Source organism: Myotis myotis, unplaced genomic scaffold (assembly GCF_014108235.1).
Source record: "Myotis myotis isolate mMyoMyo1 unplaced genomic scaffold, mMyoMyo1.p scaffold_m19_p_3, whole genome shotgun sequence".
Taxonomy (NCBI): Eukaryota; Metazoa; Chordata; class Mammalia; order Chiroptera; family Vespertilionidae; genus Myotis; species Myotis myotis.
In genome coordinates this window covers 192,703,067-192,723,348 of record NW_023416335.1, presented here as the reverse complement: position 1 = coordinate 192,723,348, position 20,282 = coordinate 192,703,067, and the positions used below count along the sequence as shown (strand labels likewise).

Here is a 20,282-nt window from a genome sequence, read left to right as displayed (position 1 = left end):
CCCAGGGCTCCGGTCACACACATGCATCCCTGCTCCTACAACCCACACTGAACCAGCGCACTAAAATACAAGGAAACTTTTATTTTCAATTTTCATCAAGAAATTTTGCTGTGGTTTTTATGCTTTTGGTTCTTTTCCTTTTTTTTTTTTTTCCAAACTTTATTTCATTCTAGCCGTGGCTGGAGCCGCTGGGTTCCTGGTATTAAAAAGATGCCAACAGAGGTAGCTGTGTCTCACCCAGGGGCCCAGCCCACTCCGAATACCCCAAAAAAGGAGAAAAGAAAACACAAAATAAATCAACAAAATAAAACCAAAAGAACGAAGAAATTCAGATCGTTTTCTTCAAGCCTGGCAGGAACCCACAACAGTTTGTGTGTAACAGACGTTACAGTGGGGAAAGCCAGGGCCCAGAAGAAGGCCAGCCAGCCCGCCAGCTCCCTGCAGATGGCGCCGGCGCTACTGCTGCATTCTCTCCAGCAGGAAGGGCACCACCGCCCTCACTCCCTCCCCTCCCCCAGTGGACTGGGGGCTGTTCCTTTACAACACGGAAGATGGGCAGAAGGAAGGAGAGGGTCTCTCAGGCCCCCAAGGAAGAAGCTGGGCAAGGGAAAGTGAGGAAGGTTCATTGCTCAGCGGTGAAGATGGTTATCGTCAGTCTGGATCTTCACTGCTGCTGGGCAACCTATAGCAAGAGAGAGACATGGAAGTCAGAATTCCAAACCAGTATTCACCAGATCCCCAGAGAACTCCCTGGTAGGAAGGCCCCACCTGCCCAGTTAGGGACACAGAGTGAAAGTTACAGGTTCCAGAATGGCTCTGCTGGGACAGGGAACATGAGGAAAAGTCCTGCCCTGGCTGGTTTGGCTCAGTGGATAGAGCATCGGCCTGTGGACTGAAGGGTCCCAGGTCCGAATCCAATCAAGGGCACATGCACGGGTAGCGGGTTCGGTCCCCAGTGGGGGGCATGCAGGAGGCAGCCGATCAATGATTTTCATCATTGATGTCTCTCTCTCCCCTCTCCTTTCCTCTCTGAAATCAGTAAAAATCTATTTTTTTAAAAAAAGAAAAGAAAATGGTCCTACCTGCTGTGGAGTAGGTTCAGGCGCTCGGTTTGCCAGGCGGCTGAGAATGTTACGCTCTGACATCTGTAGCCTCACAGCAACTGGGGGAATCCGGGCAATAGTAGCTGGGAGTCGAGTCACATCAGCTTTCATGTCACTCAGCAGTTCTTCTAGCTGTTTGAGAACTGCAAGGGGAAAAGGTGGTGAGCTGAGGTGCAGACCCAGCTCCTGCTTACCATAGTGGACCTGTGTCTGCCCATGACTTCTCAGTGGCCACGCGACTGATGTGCTGGAGTGCTGTCCTTTATCAGTCTCCTGACCTGGCCTCCACCACACTCAAATTCCTACTCCTCATATTCCAGTTCCAACTGTCCATGATGCTATGCCTTTTTTAAATGTTTATTTAATTACAGGTAACATTCAATATTATTTTACATTAGTTTCAGGTGTACAGCATAGTGGCTTAATGATCATGTACTTTCAAAACTGATACCCCTGACAAGTCTGGTACCATCTGACACCATACCTGTCATGACAGCATTACTGACAATATTCCTTATGCTGTGCTTCACATCCCGTGGTTATTTTGTATCTGTGCCTTTTAAAGTCACCTAACCCTCTCTGCCCTTTGCTCCCTATTGTCTCTACTTCCGCTACTTCTTAAGAAGCTTATTCCTGCCGAAGCCGGTTTGGCTCAGTGGATAGAGCGTCGGCCTGCGGACTGAAGGGTCCCGGGTTCGATTCCGGTCAAGGGCATGTACCTGGGTTGCGGGCACATCCCCGGTAGGAGATGTGCAGGAGGCGGCTGATCGATGTTTCTCTCTCATCGATGTTTCTAACTCTCTGTCCCTCTCCCTTCCTCTCTGTAAAAAATCAATAAAAAAAAAAAAAAAAAAAAAAGAAGCTTATTCCTATTGTTTCCTTTTCTCACTATCCTCTCCATCTTTTGGAGCTGTCTCCTCCTTTATTTATGCCTTCTTTTCCTCATTTCATCCTCCACCTCCCTCACAATGTTTTAACTTTCATTAGAAAGAGGTCTAGATTTGTTGGGATCTTAAATCACCTTACGTTACCTCTTAAGTATCCCAGATGACATTATATTATTCTGCTTTGCTTCCCACCTCCAAGAACTTGAATATATTAAAAGAGGCAAAGAACTACTATCCTTAATTGCTTCTAAGACAGTGTTTCTCAACCTTCTGGCCCTTTAAATACAGTTCCTCATGTTGTGACCCAACCATAAAATTATTTTTGTTGCTACTTCAAAACTGTAATGTTGCTACTGTTATGAATCGTAATGTAAATATCTGATATGCAGGATGGTCTTAGGCGACTCCTGTGAAAGGGTCGTTCGACCACCAAAGGGGTCGCGACAAACAGGTTGAGAACCGCTGCTCTAAGATAATAGCTTCCCAAGGAGGAAGGCACAGATCCCCAGTACATCTTAAGCTCCCAGACAAAAGGACCCTGAAAAAGGTTTTGGAAACAAGAAATGTGTATTGGGGAGGAGTGGAGGAGGAAGGACTCCGAGTCAGCAGGAGGCAGGAGAGTCACTGGCTACCTTTGTGCAGGACCGCATTGGCAGGCTTGTTTCCTGCCATTGACTCCTTCGACAAGTGTTGATGACTCTCTGCCAAACACTCCACCTCAGCAAAGCGGGTATTTAGGGCCATGGAAGGGTGAGAAGGGTCCTCTGACATGTTCAGGTAAGCTGCCCGCCGAAGCTGTTCCTCAATGACCAGGGCTTGTTCTAGAAGCTGGACAAGGGATAGAGAGGAGATGAGACTTAGAGTGATACTCACTTTGCTTATTTCTTTTGTTTTGGTTAATCCTCACCCGAGAATATTTTTTCCATTGATTTTTTAGAGAAAGCAGAAGGAAGGGGGAGAGACAAAGAGGAAACATCAATGTGAGAGACACACATCAATTGGTTGCCTCCTGCACGCACCCTGACCAGGACCGGGAATCGAGCCTGCAACAAAGGTATGTGCCCTTGACCGAATCAAACCCACAACCATTCAGTCCGTGGGCCAATGCTCTAACCACCGATCCAAACTGGCTAGGGCTACTGCTTATTTCTGACGGTCTCAGAATGCATAAAAAATTAGAATCACAAATAATCCTACCTCCTAGAGATACTGTTAACATTCTGAGATTTTTCTTTCCACAGATTTTTACATAATTGAAACTATATATACAATCTATATTATGTTTCACTAAAAGTTACATAGTAAGCATCTTCCTTTGTTCTTTGCTGCACTTCATAAAAGACGATTCTTAATGGTTTGCATGGTAGTCCATCCCATGGGTATATCTACATCATATCATTTAAGTTGTTTTACTCTTTTAAATTATTTTTGGCCCTGGCCAGTGTAGCTCAGTTGTTTGGGCGTTGTCCTGTGCACCAAAAGGTTGAGGGTTTGAAAACCAGTCAGGGCACATGTCCAGGTTGCAGGCTTGATCCCCCATAGGACCCCTGCAGGAGGCAGCTAATCAATGTCTTGCTCTCGCATCGATGCTTCTCTCTCCCTCTCCCTTCCTCTTAAAAAAAATAAAATAAATTCTCGAAATTTTTTTGTTGCTTCCTTTGTCTCATATCTCACTTCCATTCCTTCCCCTCACCAATAGGTAACCCTTCTAATATACTTACTGTGTGTCTTTTGGTGGGTGTTCTTGAAGTTTGTGCACATTTCTAGTTTACAGAATGTCCTGTATATATAAAATGCTTTCCTTTCCCCACTACGTATCTTCTTAAAGTGTCCATTTATGTTGTTATATCATATGCATTTTGTTGCTCTAGCTGTTGCTTAGTGCTCCACGATGTGAATCCATATTTTATCTATCCACACTCCCCATTTCGAACAGCTAGGTTGCTTCCAGGCCCCAACACCAAAAATCATACTGCAACATACTCTTGTAGCTGCTGCCTGATGGAGCTGTGTAAAAGGGTCTTTGAAACATATTCCAAGAGACAGAATATTGATTCAGAAGTTATGAGACTTAGTTTACTCACGCATCCACTGGTAGAGAGAATGCATTAGGGGACAGGAAAAAGGACAGTATGAGGATAAAGCGCTGCTGTTTCTTCCACAAGATCTGGCTCCAGCAGGGCCTACTAATTTACCTCCAAACAGACCAAGCATCCACTTTCAAGCCATATACCCTGTCTCCTTCACCAACTCCCTCTTCCTGCCCCAAACTGAGCTTTTTCTAGGATTAGCCCTTGACTTGCTGCTGTTCTTTCAAAGTATTCTCCCAACAGATCTCTTCCTCTCCTAGGTCAGCCAGAACCTATATGTAAATGATTTGATGCTTTTCAAACCTGCAGGTCGAGCACTGGTTGTTCTGATTCCACTCATGTATGATGATCACTCTTTGATCCCACTTGTTTATGGTGGCACAGGTAGTGGGAGGGTTATTTACTGGTGCGAAACACCAACTGACTTGCCTAAAACTGAACTTCCTCTTTTCTACAAACTGTTCCCTCTCCTCCTCACTTCCCTGATCTGCCAATGATAATTTAATTTTCTCAGTGACTCAGGCTCAAAGCTTCAGTTATTTCTGAAGGCTTATTCCTTTGTATCTCAAATCCAGTAAGTGAGGGGTCAGCAAAACAATGGCCTGGGGGCCAAATTGGGCCTGTTGCCTATTTTTGTATGGCCCAAGAGCTAAGAATTTTTTTTTAACATTTCCTAAATGGCTGAAAAGTGAAAATAGTTTGTGACATTTCATAAAAATTATATGAAGAACAAATTTGAGTGTTGACAAAGTTTTATTGGAACACATTCATACTTATTTATCACCCGTGGCTGCTTTCATGCTACCAGAGTTGAGTATTTGCAACAAAGATCATATGTCCACCAAAGCCCAAAATACTTACTTTCTGGCCTTTTAATAGAAAAGGTTTACTGACCCCTACAATAAATCAGTAAATTCCATAAATTCTTTGGTGTTTTATTTCCTTTACTATATCCTTTTCATTTTCCACAACCAGCATCATAGCTCAGCCCTTACTACCTCACAATATGATAGTTCTATAATTTCATGAATGTTGTTTTCATTTCCCTTGGTCATATTAAAACTCTTCACAAACCTTTAATGGCTACCCATTAACTATAGGGTAAAGTCCATACTCTTATCCAGTGCCAAAAAACCTACCTACTAACCTCTAGCCCTTACCTACAACCTCCCACAAGTGTTTTCTATAACCCAACTGGGCCAACTTGCTTCCAAACACCCTAAGCTCTGCTGCCTCTATGTCTTTGCTGGGCTTAATCCGTTTTAGGTTAGCCTTCTGTTTCTATCCATTTTAATCTCCATATTCCATTCATCAAAACTTAATTCCCCATGCAGCCATTTGTGAATTCTCTCCTCACTCCCCAAATTCCATCTGGAGAACTTATGGATTCAGCAGTTTCCCTCCCAATACCCAGAATGGCATTCACTTAATCCCATATTTGCCTCTACTTTAAACTGTAAGCACCTTGAGAACAGGCACTATGCCTTATTTGTCTTTGTATCCCTGTGCCACTCATTGCTTGGTACATAATGTTTGAAGTTTTATTAGTATACATTTCTATTTTTATACATATATATAGATATATTTTGTAGAGGAAGGGAAAGGGAGACAGAAAAATCAATGATGAGAGAGAATCATTCATCAGCTGCCTCCTGCATGCCCCCTACGGGGGACTGAGCCCGCAACCCGAGCATGTGCCCTTGACTGGATTCGGACCTGGGATCATTCATTCAGTCCGCAGGCTGAAGCTCTATCCACTAAGCCAAACCAGCTAGGGCTATTAGTGTACACTTCTTACTCCCCAAATTGTACCTGGGCTTAGAGCCACATGTCTTGTCTTCATGGTATCCCACTTTCCCATTTTGATGGTCTGCACACAAGTATTCTCAATACATGTTTGCTAATTTCCAAGTAAGGCTTCCTCCAGTCCTGGGCTTCTTAGCCCTAGTGATTCTGAAAATGGAGCTCTCTACTTTGCATCTTCTTTTAGTATCCACTCCTCCCCTTATCCACACAGGTACTCTCAGACCCAGAATAAAGTACCACCAGCCCACTGACAGCCCTGCCTCCTCGGAGAGCCAACTCAATCCACCTCTGTATCTTTCCTGAACACTCCAACCTACAGTGTTCCCCAACACACCCACTATACTAGAGTCTGTGTCATTCATTAGACAATCTTCAGCCCTTGAACAGCTGGTTAATTTTCAAGTCTGTATGTCTTGATCTTTAACACTGAAGATACTTAGAAACAAAGCCTTTCACAGAATACAAAAGTTCAGCACACACTGCCCAACTGGTTTGGCTCAGTGGATACAGCGTCGGCCTGCGGACTGAAGGGTCTGGGTTCCATACCGGTCAAGGGCATGTACCTTGGTTGTGGGGACATCCCCAGTGGGGGATGTGCAGGAGGCAGCTGATATGAGATGTTTCTCTCTCATCGATGTTTCTAACTCTCTATCCTTCTCCCTTCCTCTCTGTAAAAAAAAATCAATAAAATGTGTTTTAAAAAAAGTTCAGCACCCAGAACACAATGAACAGTATGGTTGAATGAACAGACTCCCTCCTTTGCAGTCCTTTCTGTACTTTAAGGACTGTGACTTCAACATGGTATTCCTCCCCATCCTGCTCACCTTAAACCTTCGTGCTAGAAATTTATTCTTGATCTCTAAGAAATTGCCACGGTTCATTTCACCCTTGAAAGGCTCATTGAGGATGGCATAACGTGGGTCATTCTGGATGTCCTGCCACCGAGCATAGCCATGACTATTGGAAAATTGTTCAGGAAAAACAAAACAAGGAAAGTAAGAACCTCAGTCTATGGAACCTTCAGAACCATCACTAAGAATCACAACCCTGACTCAGGAAAAGGATACTTTATGATGCCAGCCAGCAACCAGTAGTCATGCCGTCGATGCCAGATCTCGTAAGTCTTCTTGGTGACTGTGGCCGCACGCTCTTCATTCTGCCAAAGGGAGTGCAACTCTAAAGAGGAATTTAGGGAAGGTTGAGGAGAAAAAGAAAGGCACACAACTGTGAGAATTCAAAATACTATTTATTCCTGTCCCCCTGATACCATTTTAATACTATGCCTGTGACTTTCTAACATGGAATCCAGAGGAGAATGCAATCAGCCTAGCTTTCCTCATCTACTAGAGGTGAAATCACTGTACTCTGGTTTCTAACAACCGTAACTTCATATCAGATCCCTCTAACCTCAGTGGGTCCCTCATTTTCATACCAGTAAAACCACCATCTGCAATGTTGAACATGAATCGCTGTTTAATGTTTTTTTTTTGCTTCTCATCAGTCAGGTCCTTGGGAGTCTCTCCATTCTGAAGCATCACCTCTTTTTTCTCTTCTTCTTCTTTCTTCTCTTCTACAGGATATGCAGGAGAAAAATGTTAGCTCCAGACACTGTGGCCCTTATCCATAGCACTACTGTGCTACAAGATATCATCCACCTCCACCCTTTTTCCACAGAGGTGTTTCTCAAACCCAGAAAAGGTGCTGCTGGCCCAATCACAACTAAATATGGGGCCAAATGGAGTAGTCACTTGGGATAATGGATATATGGGTGTGATAGGAAGGCTGGAGGTTGGAAGGGGGTGTCCCAGAGATAAAGTCCTTGCTTCTAGTTTTAGAGTCCTCCCAAACTACAATCAGCTTCTTCAAACACCAACCTTTGTCCTCCACCACAATGGGAGTCAGATCTATTGCAGACTTCTCCTCCACCTTCTCCGCATCAGCAACGCCTGGAAGGAACAGATGGCATTGAAATGTATCTAAGGAAGAAGGTTCTCCACTATTCCACACTATATCCAACTGGAACAATCCTAATCCAAAATCTTTATGATTAAAATCTTAAAAGATGTCATAGTGGGGTATGGGATTCTTCAGTGTGTTACTTCCTCCTGACATCCTACAGCCTGGCTGCAAGTCCATGAGCAACTTATTTACACAGGGATCTGTAGTGCTTGAAAATGTGGATACCTTTGGATTCTGTCTCCATGGGTTCCTCTGTCCTCTCCTTCACCTCTGCCTTTTCTACTTTCTCCTCTCCCTCAGGAGGTTCAACAAGGACCTTTTCATCCTCCAAGGCAGGGGCAGGTGGCTGTGGACACTGAAAGGAAAAAAGACAGAAGATGAAGCAGACAGGCCAGCAATGAAAAGGAGGAGTGGGTTTATCCATCTGCCTTCCGTATGGCATCCAGTTACAACCATCTCTTACCTCAACAGCGGCCTCGGGTGCTGCAGATTTAACCTCCTTTTCTCCTTCAGCGCTCTCTTCTTCTTTGAGGCTGTTTTCCTCTATTTTCACCCCATCCTCTGCAACCAATAGAAGACAACTGATTAGGAAGAAGGTCCTAGATCAGAGAGAATTCCCTATCTTCTCAGTCTGGCTTATCTTAAATTGTCCTCTCGTGCCTTTAAGAGCCAGCCCTATACTCAGGACGGCCCTCCTAAAGTGAGAGGGAGGTTGCTGTGTGTCCTGCCAGACTCCCCTGTTATACTGAGCACAGGTGAGCAAAGCATAGGCCAGGACAAGAACAGAGGAACAGAAATGACAGTACAGGCAGACTTACCAGCCGGTGGGGCAGGTGCAGGAGTATTGGGCTGTGTGTCCCCTGGAGTAGAGGGTGTAGGTGTCTTTGGGGAAGGTGACCCTGGCTGGGACATTTTCTTGTTTTCCTCTACTTCAGCGAGTTCAGGCATACTCCAGCGCCCATTAACATGCTCAAACTCCTGAACCTGCAGCAACAGGACAAGATGTTGAAGATCCAATTCCAGCTCTAGGTTCCTTTCCTATGGCCCTCCAGTTTCCCCTAGAAACCCTGAAAATGGAGAGAAGTTCAGGGCTCACCTTCTTGCGAATCAAGGACATGACACCAATCCTAGTAAGAACATGCTGGCGAGACAGGCCTTCTCGGGGGACACCATCAGCAAAGGTCTCAGCCCCATCTGCTCCTGGCTCACATAAATGCCGCATAAAAAGAGAGACGTAAGCCCTGTAGTCAAGAAATAGAGAAATGAGTTAAATAGTGATTATGCCAGCTCCTAGACCAGGTTTTCCCCCACCACCAATTAGGTACTATCCCAGACGACTATGGCTTCATCCTGAGGTAAAGCCCATCATCACTATGAAGACTGGTCTCCAAACTCCATGCCATGTCCCAGATAGGAACACAACCTTATTACTAAGAGCTTCACCTGCCAACTTCATCAGAGAAAACAGCCCATTTCCCTGCACAGCTGGAGTACTGCCACAGAGGCCCTTGCACTATGTCAATCCTATTCCATCTCTCAACTTACTTGAACTCTTTCTCTGATTTGCCTCGCAGATCTCTCACAAGCCACTGAGTGGTAAAAGCATCCTGAGGTGGCATCCCATATCGCATAATTGCATTAAGAAAGGCTTTTCGCTGCCGAGCATTAAAACCAAGTACCTAGGGGGAGAAGGAACCTAGGTGAGAGGGAGCAGGTCTTACTCCACCAAAGACCCAATATCAGCCCTAACCCACCCCTCCCTAGAATCATACAGCACTTACTTCAATATTCCCACCCACACGGGCCAACAGAGGAGGCAATGGCTTATCTTTATCATTCCGCAGGCCCTTGCGACTGGGCCTGCGGGGAGCTGCAAGAAGAAAAGAATGCATGAGTAATACTGGTAGGATATTAGGCAAAGCAATATTTAAACAACAAGAAGAGAAGCATAGCCCTCACCTTCAGAACGTTCATCAAAGTCTTCATCACCTTCCTCTGAGGCCACTGAATAATCGGACTGGTTGTCGGACTGGTCGTCCTGCCAATCTGGAGGGAGAGAGGGCAGATGAGCGGGGCCCACTGCTCTAGTGGAACGGCCCATGGGTGGGGGGCGGGGCCGGCCACACACACCTCGGTCCTCCTGCGAGCCATCATTGTAGTTGACCTGTTTACGGATTCTTTTTCCTTTGCCCAGATTTCGGGCCAAATCTTCTTGCTGCTGCTCATAATGGTGCCGCAGCAATTTTTCCCAGTAGTCAGGATCCACACTTTCTTCCTGTTTTATGATTTCCCGTTCTACCTCCTCTTCCTCCTGGGACAGAGGGAGGGCCAGGACTCAGGGGTGCTGAAGTCAGCACCACCAGCTACCCCTGGTCCTCACAGTTCCCATTCTGCTAGCTCCTTTTCATGACTGGACTCTGAAATACTTGGTGTGCCTGCTTGAACCTAAGAACTTAAAAGAAATTGAAGTGACACAACATGGCTCCTCATAATTATGTGTAGATCAGCAATCAACATAACCAAAAAAAAACATGGAATGGAGCCATTATCACAAGAGACGGATGAAGAGATAGTGTTTCTTCTACCCTTTTTATTGACACATACACAGTTGGGAGACAGCAAATGTAGAAAAGATAGGTTAGAGCCTTAGCAAGACAGAATGGAGCCACTTCTGAAATCCTGCAAAAGATTTTCGTAACAGATAAAGTAGGACGGTTATGCTCTTCTAAACTTCATAAATGTTTACCAAATGTGTGCAGAAAACAGAATTACACATGTAGGGTACCCCCCAAAAATTGTATGCACACTTTAATACTTGACAACTCACTTAATTATACTCCTTTTCAGGTTTAACTGGTTTGAAATAATGGATAAAGCCAGACTAAACTTTGAACAAAGATGACTTATCAAAAAGTGCCATTAGACTTTTTTTATGGGGATACATAATAAAGTTTATGGTACAAAACTGGCACCAGTCATCAGCAGTGCCCAGACCAGAATAGAACGGTCATCAGTCTGAAAACAGACATTGAAAAAAATTATTCATTTCTGTAGATTCTTTTAAATTCAAAAGTGAACTATATGTTAATAAATACTGACTTTGTAATCATTCAAAGTGTGCATACATTTTTGGGGGGACAACCAGCATATATCATCTTATGTCCCTGTAATGGACATAAACATTTTCATGCTCCTCTGAAAGTCTTGTTATTTTTTCAGACATTTCAGGATCACTAACTGATTCCAAATTCCTTATGTTAGAATTAGAAGCCCGGTGCACAAATTCGTGCATGGGGTGGGGGTGGGTCCCTTGATCACTGGGGCCAATCGGGGCCGTCTCACCCAGTCCTGATGGGCCTATCAGGGCCGGGGGGGGGGGGGGGGCGCATAGGGACACACAGGAGGTTGACAGGCCGCGAGAGGTTGGCTATGGGAGCGCACTGACCACCAGGGGGCAACTCCTGCATTGAGCGTCTGCCTTCTGGTGGTCAGTGCACGTCATAGCAACTGGTTATTCGGTCGTTCGGTCACTTAGGCTTTTATATGTATAGATTAGCCCAGCTGGCATGGCTCAGTGGTTGAGCATTGACCTATGAACCAGAAAGTCACAGTTCAATTCCTAGTCAGGGCACATGCCCAGGTTGTGGGCTCGATCCCCAGTGGGGGGCATGTAGGAGGCAGCCAATCAATGATTCCATTCCATCACCAATGTTTCTCTCTCTCTCCCTCTCCCTTCATCTTTGAAATCAATAAAAATTAGATAAAAAGTTTTAAAAAAGAATTAAACTGCTGCTACTAGCATAATATTAAAAACAACCTAGCCCTAACCGGCTTGGCTCAGCGGATAGAGCGTCGGCCTGCACACTCAAGGGTCCCAGGTTCGATTCCAGTCAAGGGCATGTACCTTGGTTGCAGGCACATCCCCAGTGGGGAGTGTGCAGGAGGCAGCTGATCAATGTTTCTCTCTCATCGATGTTTCTAACTCTCTATCCCTCTCCCTTCCTCTCTGTAAAAAATCAATAAAATATATTTAAAAAATAAAACAACCTAAATGTCCATTATTATTAAATTAATAAATGTTGGGGTTTGGGGTGGATGAAGGGGGTCAAAGGTACAAACTTGCAATTATAAAATAAGTAAGTCAATGTACAGCACGGTGACTATAGTTAATGATACTATATTGCATATTCAAAAGTTGCTGAGAAAGTCAACCTTAAAAGTTCTAAGAAAAAACATTTTGTAATTATATCGCAATAGATATTAACCAGATTTATTGTGATCATTTCACAATATATATGCAAATTATCAAATTATGAGGCTGCACACCTGAAACTAACATTATATGTCAATTATACCTCAATTTTTTAAAATAAATAAATTATGGTACTTTCAAACAAGAATATACTATGCAGGTAGAAAAAAGTTGGAGAGTTTTTTATGTGCTGATTTAGACTATATCTTCAAGATTTAGTAAGTAGATAAAAGCAACGTAGAGAACATTATGTATAAGAAACTACTTTCACCATAGCCGATTTGGCTCAGTGGATAGAGCGTTGGCCTAACAAGTCCTGGGTTCAATTCCGGTCAATGGCACGTACCTCAGTTGCAGGCTCAATCCCCAGCCCTGGTCAGGGAGCACATGTGGAGGAGGTAACCAATCAATGTGTCTCTCTCACATCAATGTTTCTCTCTCTGTCTCTCCCTCTCCATTCTACTCTCTAAAAATCAATCGGGAAAAAACAAACCACAAATAAACAAACAAACAACAAACAAACAAATAAATAAAACTCAATAGAAAGCCCAGCAGGCGTGGCTCAGTGGTTCAGTGTCCACTTATAAACCAGGAGGTCACAGTTCAATTCCTGGTCAGGGTACATGCCCAGGTTGCAGGCTTGATCCCCAGTAGGGGGTGTGCAGGAGGCAGCTGATCAGTGATTCTCTCTCATCATTGATGTTTCTATCTCTCTCGTCCTCTCTGAAATCAATAAAAATATTTAAAAAAGTAAAAATCAATGGAAACATATTCTCGGGTGAGAATTAGCAACAACAAAAAAACCCAAACAGCTACTTTTGTGTTTAAAAGAAAAAGGGAAAATGTGCCTGTGTGTATGTTTATGTGTGTGCATGGATGAATACATATGTAACTTCTATGTACATATAACACTTTAAAAAAAAAAAAAAAAAAAAGAAACTGGATACGTAAGTTATCCCTAAGGAGGGAAGGAGCTAGGTAACCAGACAGGGATGAAAGAGATACTTTGTATCTTTTGAATCTTGAACCATGTGAATTACAATCTATAATAAAAAAAAGGGTAAACTGCTAATTAGACTGGACGTCATTCCAGATGTCCTTCCTCATGAAGCCAGCCCGGAGGGAAGCAGCCCAGATCCCAGGTGCTGGAAGGAAGCCGGTGCCAGCAGCTGGGGGAAAGAAGGCTTACTCTTGCACGAATTTTTGTGCATCAGGCCTTTAGTCAAAAAATAAAATTTTAAAATATTATAAAGTAAACAGCAGCTATAGCCACTAATAAGAAGGCCATTTGTATACCTGTGTAATCCTTAGCAGAGGTTATCAACGGGAGGGAGAGTACCACCCCTCCCTTCCCAACCACGTGCTGTCCCAGTCAATCACTTCTATATGTAGTCCCTGCCCTGGCAGGAATGTGGAGCACCTTCAGGAGGGCCGTTTTGATTGAATATAGTTTCGAGACCTATGTCAGACTTTTCAAACAGTTACACATAACTAAGGTTAGTAGCATCACCTTCAAGGACAAAGATAATAGATACATATCAGAAAAACACAGCAAGAGGAATAGTTCTGAGTTGAAAGTTTGAGAAAAAATGGTAAAGACCACAGTAACCTATGTCAATTCAAAGAACCTTGAGCTGAGTGGTTTAAAGAGGACCAACGGAGAAGGCAATTTTTTTCATTTTACACCCAACATTATCATTTGGGAGAATAAATTATTACAGATGCCACACATTTTATTACTGTTTTAGTATTTTCGTTTTTTGTTTTCTTTTTTACCTAAAAAGACAAAGAAAAGGAAGGGAAGTAGTAAAAAGGGAAAACAACAATTCTAATGTTTTAAAAGGCACAGAGAGACAGACAGTCTAGGTATGTATCTATTTCCTGTCTTTTCTCCAAATAGGCTTAAAAATAGCAAACAAGCCGTGGTCAGTTTTGCTCAATGGTTAGAGCATCAGCCAGCAGATGAAGGGTCCAAGGTTTGATTCCCAGTAAAGGGCACATACCTCCACATACTTTGAAGGTTCACCCTCACCCTTGCCCATGTGTGGAAGGCAACCAATCAATGTCTCTCACCTCTCTCTACCCCCTTCCCCCCCCCTTCCTCTTTCTCTCCCCCCTCTCTAAAAAAAAGAAAAAAAAGTCAATGGGAAAAATATTCTTAGGTCAGTGATGGCGAACCTTTTGAGCTCGGCATATCAGCATTTTGAAAAACCCTAACTTAACTCTGGTGCCGTGTCACATATAGAAATTTTTTGATATTTGCAACCATAGTAAAACAAAGACTTATATTTTTGATATTTATTTTATATATTTAAATGCCATTTAACAAAGAAAAATCAACCAAAAAAATGAGTTCGCGTGTCAGAGGTGACATAGGTTCGCCATCACTGTCTTAGGTGAAGATAAAAAAAAAAGCAAACAAAAGTTTACTTGTAGGATTAACAAAATACCTAAGAGAAAATGAGATTCTGATAAAGAACTAATATAATTGTTTTGAGTGTGAAAATTGTGGGTTTCCTGACAGCCACAGCAAAAATAAAAATGTGATTAATCATGTTATAGTATTAATTTTCAAAAGAAGACATACATTCAACTCATCAATGTACTAATTTGCCTACAGATATTTTCTTCCTGTTTCAAATACCATCCTGGTCTCAGTTCCGATTTTGGATCAACCACCAAGCAAAGCAATGCCTTGGACTCATACTCACCCCCATTTCTTCTTCCCGCACTACATACTGGGCCACTTTGAATGAGCTCAAATATTCATTCATGCCCTGCAATTCTGTGTCTTCAGTCTCATCCTGGTTACGGTCCAGCAGTCGTTCAATGGCCTTATCATCATAGTGGATAACACTGCTATCCTCTCCCTCTTTGTTGTCTCCTCCTATAAAGAATCAAGGGTCCATATGCCCAAAGTCAGCTTCAGCAGCTGCAGTAGAAAAAGCAAGTTCCATAGGACCCTAGGTCCAAGTCCCAGGACCCTAAGTATCAAATATACCCTTTAGAGAGGCCAAGCCCCAAACCAAAACAAGTTCCTGACTAGCTTACCTCCATCTGTGGCTTCATCCTTGAATAATTCCTCAGTGCCAAACTTGAGGATGTCATCAAGCTCCTGTTTGGACATGGATCCAGTTTTGGAGCCCAGCCCAGGCCGAACCACTAGATGCGTCAGCATCATCTTCTTTTTAGCCACCTGCGTGATACGCTCCTCCACTGACGCACGGGTCACAAACCGATAGATCATCACCTTCTTATTTTGCCCAATACGGTGAGCTCTGCTAAAGGCCTGGAGTAGGGCACAGAATGAAGCCAGAAACTGAAGTAACCACACTTTCCTGCTTTCACTCTCGCCGAGAGTTCCACATAAGCAAAATCCAGCACTAGGCAGGAGCTGCAGCTTGCCTTCATACAGAACTTCCTTTTACACCACTGCCCCCAGACACCACCCTCTATCATGTTACCCAAAATAGAACACAGATAACCCAAAATTTCTGGCTTACAATTCAGTAAAAGACATAAAAAGAATCTATTGTTTTTCCCTAAAAACAACTAATTCCAGATGGTGGAGCCCTCACTTCTGGTAAATTACTATATACCAACACTGCTGCCTCTGCTCACCTGAATGTCATTATGGGGGTTCCAGTCAGAGTCATAGATAATGACTGTGTCAGCAGTGGCCAAATTTATTCCAAGGCCCCCAGCTCGAGTGGAAAGCAAGAAGCAGAACTGTTGAGCACCCGGTGCTAAGAAAAAAACCAAAAACATCATTAGAAGTGTCTACTGAATTCCAATTAACAAATGTAGAAGGAGTTTCAGAAATTTAAAACCTCATGAGCCAACACCACAGAAATAATCACTGTAAGCAAGGTCTACCGATGGATACTAAAATCAGCACGAAAGTTTAAGGAGAAACAGGATATCACCATAGTCTCAAACACCTCTCAAGATATTTATCAACTACAATGAGGAGAAAATAACTTTACAGTGGAGAAACTCAGCAGACACCACCTGAACAAGCGGTCAAAGTTACCATCACCAACAATGAGACATTCACATCATGTCCTCCCCTTCAATATGATGCATTGAAAAGGACACAGCATCTCTTCTTAGTATTCTTGCCCAACATGCCTCATCTCAATCTAATCATGAAAAAACTGACATTCCACAAATAGCTGACCAGTAATCATCGAAAGTATCAATGTCATGAAAGAAAAGGAAAGAATGAAGAACTGTCACATACAGGAAAAGAATCAACAACTTAATCAATGTCGGCTCTGGGCTTGGATCCTGAAATACTAAAAGGACATTAGGGGGGAAACTGGTGACATTTCAGTTAGAGTCTATAGTTTATTTAACAATATAATACCAGTGCTAATTTTCTGATTTTGAGAATTGTACTGTGGTTATATAACTTGTTATTAAGAGAAGCAGGGTGAAGAGTATACATGAACTCTGTACTATTTTTGAAACTTTTTGTTAAGTCTAACATTATTTTTTTTTAAAAGAAGAGGTAGTGCCCAGATAAAGTAGCTCAGTTGGTTGAGCGCCATCCGTGCACCAAAAGGTTGCTGGTTCAAGTCCCGGTCAAGGCACATACCTGGGTTTCAGGTCTGAAGCCCAGTCAAAAAGTGTATGGAATGTTTCTCTCTCAGATCAATGTCTCCCCCTTCTCCCCCGCCTCTCTCTTTCTCTCCCTCTTTCCTCTAAGTATGTCCTCAGATGAGAATTTAAAAAACACAATAAAATAAAAAGAAGTGGTGGCTACTGAGACAGGTCTGCTACTAACTTGTGATAAGTGCTTGGATAAATCCTGGTCCCTCCTGGGCCTCAAGATACAATGAGGATGATTAAAGAAAATGTTCTTTCCAGAGAAAGAATGAAGACTTCAAAGAAAAAAACTTCCTAGGAATAGTCCAATACACTCTTCCAATCAAAACATTTTAAAAATTTTATTTTTCATATGAATTGACAAAGACCCAGAAGAACTATACAGAAAAGCAGATGCACAAGAAGAGCAAGTGAGTGGCCCAAAGACAGTGAATGAGGATGCCTAGAACTATGCCACTCCTTCCCACATACCGTTGAAGCGGTCAATGGCCTCTTGACGCATGTTCCCAGTGATTCCACCATCAATACGTTCATATTTATAACCTTCATGTTCCAAAAAATCTTCTAGCAGGTCCAGCATCTTGGTCATCTGGAAAAGGAGCAAGTTTAATAATGGGAAAGTCAGATGAAAATTCTTTCCCTCATGTCACTGACGGTGTCTACTGCTATCCCTTAAAGGTCCCAGCTCAATCCACAAAATACCTGGGAGAAGATGAGTACACGGTGCCCACCCTCCTTAAGGTTCTTGAGCATCTTCTGTAGAAGCAATAATTTCCCAGATGCTCTGATTAGGGCACTGCCATCATACATGCCATTAGGCATCTTAGGGGCTTCCTGAGGAGAGAAGCAAAGAAGAAAAAAACATTGAAAGAAAGCCCAACAGAGCAGTTCCAACCCAGGGAGGAACAAGAGTGGCACAACATACCATTGCAGCCACGGGAAAGAGATATGGGTGGTTGCAGCACTTCTTAAGATCCATCACCACATTCAGCAGAGAGACCTGGTTGCCACCACCTCGAGCATTGAGTGCTTCAAAATTTCGAGTGAGGATGTACTTGTAGTATTTCCTGCATAGGCAAGGGAGGAAGATAAGTCAGACTCAAGTCTTCACATGCCTCAAAATGCAGTCCTAAGATCTGAGATCTTCCTTCCAATATATCTCACTTTGGGTCTAAGGAAACCTAACAAGCACTACCACCACCATCATTTTAAATAAGGTAAGGTATAACTAACTACATAAGAACCAAGAGAAAAAAACAATAAAAAGAACCAAGAACTCCAGCTGCCTGGCATTAGATGTCTTTAGGCCTTGCTTGCACCTGTCACCAGATGCATTGAAGCAGAGTGTGGTGAGGAATAAGAAACACTCTGCAACCCAGCCAGTGTGGCTCAGTGGTTGAGCATCGACCTATGAACCAGGTCACGGTTTGATTCCCCGGTTTGATTCCCCGGTTCGATTCCCCATCAAGGCACATGCTCAGGTTTCAGGTTTCAGGCTCGATCCCCACTTGGGGGTGTGCCTATCGGTGGTTCTCTCTCATCATTGATGTTTCACCTCTCCCTCCCCCTTCCTCTCTGAAATAAATAAAATATATATATATATATTAAAAAAAAAGAAAGAAACACTTTACAGCCAGGCTGATGTCTAACAGTATTTGCAAAATGGAGTCAATATTTCGTTCCTTCTGACTCACTTTTGCATAGGGCTCAGTTCCACACGCACAATCAGCTCTGTCTTAGATGGCATATTCTTGAACACATCAGCTTTGAGCCGCCGCAACATGTGAGGCCCTAGCATGTCATGCAGTTTTTTAATCTGATCCTCCTTGGCAATGTCAGCAAACTCCTCCAAGAAGCCTTCCAAATTGCTTCAGAAAGAGAAAGGAAAACATTGTTGGAGAGGGAGAAGGAAAGTGATATAAGAAATGGACGACAGGAAGAGCAGGAGCAGAATTGAGTCGATTATACATTAACACACACTTACTGGAACCTCTCAGGGGTGAGAAAGTTGAGCAGATGAAACAGCTCTTCCAGATTGTTTTGTAATGGAGTCCCAGTCAGCAGCAGTTTATGCTGGAGTGAGTAACCATTTAAGACCCGGAAGAACTGGTGAAGCAGATGGAGAGAGGTGAAACTCAATGAAATGAGGGCTCCAGTATATCTCTGCAGAACTCCCAAGCTGTTTCAATGACCAATACTTTGGTTTCCCACCCCCAACTCCACCTCTCTTTTAAGGCCTGGCCACCAGGGCCAGGGGTATCAGTAAGGAAGAAAAGCAAAGACCATTTTTCCCTTTCCTCTCCTCCTAGGTCTCCCCTTATGAGTAGGTGGTATTAAAAACTAACACTGGAGGCCATAATCTCCCTCCCTTCCCCCTCACCTTAGACTGATTGTTCTTGAGCCGATGGGCTTCATCCACAATGAGGCAGGCCCAGTCAATAGAGCCCAAGATAGCCATGTCAATGGTGATCAACTCGTAGGACGTCAGCAGCACATGGAACTTCACAGATGCCTCTTTCTGCACAAGACAGCAACCTGGTTACTAACGTTCAACTTTTCCAGCATCAGCAAACCCAGGGGACTTATGGGGCTTTTCCCTCCTTCCAGCTGTAATCTTTTTCACCTCATCCCAGGAACCTGGTCACAAGGAGGCAAAAAAAGCCCGTAACAACAACTCCCCCTTGAGAGTGATCTCCCTTCCACTGAGATACCTTCATGCGAGAGGCCTTCTTGCCACCACGAATGGCGTTGTCTTCAAAAGAGAACTCATTTTCTCGGATGATGGCCCGGCTGTCTTTGTCGCCCACATAAGTCACCACATACATATCTGGAGCCCACATTTCAAACTCCCGCTCCCAGTTGATGATGGTAGAAAGAGGGGCACTCACTAGGAAGGGGCCTTTGGAATGACCCTTTGAGGAAAAAAACGAAGAACAGAGTAAGGACAAAGGGCCCATTCCACTACAACCCCAGACCCCACCTCTACCCCAAGCCCCAGAAACTATCCAAGTATTGGCATACACCTGCCATTCCTACCCTGTCCTTCTCTATGTATGAAAACGCTCTGCCCACTCCTTTCCACAAGGCCATACCCGCCATTATAGAGAACGCAAAACCTTACCTCTTCTATTAAGTCTTTCTATACTAATTCCACCCACAGTTCTGCTGATCTCAACACAAATCCATAGAGGCTCTATGTACCCACTACTAATCCTACCTATGGCTCCATGCCCCCAAATATTTCTCTGTGTACATGTGTCTTATCTTACTGTTATTCAAGGTTAGCAATCATTTTTTTCTTCTTCTCTCTCCTCAGAGTGTAAGAGAGACCATGAACACAAAATACCCCACAAAGAAATAATAGGCCCAGCTTTCCTACCTCCTTGTAGAGAGAATACAGGAAGACTGCTGTCTGGACAGTTTTCCCAAGGCCCATTTCATCAGCCAAGATGGTATCTGTGCCCTGAGCCCAGGAGAAGCGCAACCAATTCAAGCCCTCCATTTGATACGGGTGCAGGGTTCCACCTGTGGCATCCAGGTACTCTGGCTGTCGCTCATACTTCACTGTTGGCTG

At 43.6% G+C, this 20,282-nt stretch overlaps 1 protein-coding gene and 1 non-coding gene across 10 annotated transcripts in view; both read right to left on the bottom strand.

The window, feature by feature from the left end:
• Nucleotides 1-120: 120 nt before the first annotated feature.
• Nucleotides 121-20,282, bottom strand: part of CHD4 (chromodomain helicase DNA binding protein 4) — a 30,445-nt gene continuing 10,283 nt past the window's right edge. For 4 of the 9 annotated variants that reach the window (XM_036297099.1, XM_036297105.1, XM_036297102.1 and 1 more), the window contains 26 exons: nucleotides 20,088-20,279; nucleotides 19,420-19,620; nucleotides 19,089-19,226; nucleotides 18,693-18,814; nucleotides 18,403-18,576; nucleotides 17,634-17,775; nucleotides 17,411-17,542; nucleotides 17,180-17,297; nucleotides 15,719-15,843; nucleotides 15,149-15,386; nucleotides 14,809-14,984; nucleotides 9,976-10,156; nucleotides 9,805-9,891; nucleotides 9,627-9,715; nucleotides 9,391-9,524; nucleotides 8,942-9,086; nucleotides 8,664-8,829; nucleotides 8,309-8,406; nucleotides 8,071-8,200; nucleotides 7,761-7,832; nucleotides 7,319-7,456; nucleotides 6,954-7,062; nucleotides 6,711-6,843; nucleotides 2,620-2,818; nucleotides 1,083-1,246; nucleotides 121-682 (listed from right to left, as the gene is read on the bottom strand). In XM_036297099.1, coding sequence (XP_036152992.1) covers nucleotides 665-682; nucleotides 1,083-1,246; nucleotides 2,620-2,818; nucleotides 6,711-6,843; nucleotides 6,954-7,062; nucleotides 7,319-7,456; nucleotides 7,761-7,832; nucleotides 8,071-8,200; nucleotides 8,309-8,406; nucleotides 8,664-8,829; nucleotides 8,942-9,086; nucleotides 9,391-9,524; nucleotides 9,627-9,715; nucleotides 9,805-9,891; nucleotides 9,976-10,156; nucleotides 14,809-14,984; nucleotides 15,149-15,386; nucleotides 15,719-15,843; nucleotides 17,180-17,297; nucleotides 17,411-17,542; nucleotides 17,634-17,775; nucleotides 18,403-18,576; nucleotides 18,693-18,814; nucleotides 19,089-19,226; nucleotides 19,420-19,620; nucleotides 20,088-20,279 — 3,621 coding nt within the window. In that variant the 3' untranslated portion in view covers nucleotides 121-664. Of the gene's footprint in view, nucleotides 683-1,082; nucleotides 1,247-2,619; nucleotides 2,819-6,710; nucleotides 6,844-6,953; nucleotides 7,063-7,318; nucleotides 7,457-7,760; nucleotides 7,833-8,070; nucleotides 8,201-8,308; nucleotides 8,407-8,663; nucleotides 8,830-8,941; nucleotides 9,087-9,390; nucleotides 9,525-9,626; nucleotides 9,716-9,804; nucleotides 10,157-14,808; nucleotides 14,985-15,148; nucleotides 15,387-15,718; nucleotides 15,844-17,179; nucleotides 17,298-17,410; nucleotides 17,543-17,633; nucleotides 17,776-18,402; nucleotides 18,577-18,692; nucleotides 18,815-19,088; nucleotides 19,227-19,419; nucleotides 19,621-20,087; nucleotides 20,280-20,282 lie in introns of all 9 variants that reach the window. The other 5 variants (XM_036297100.1, XM_036297104.1, XM_036297096.1 and 2 more) reach the window with 3 other exon arrangements.
• Nucleotides 8,491-8,625, bottom strand: LOC118652371. Its single transcript, XR_004966607.1, has one exon.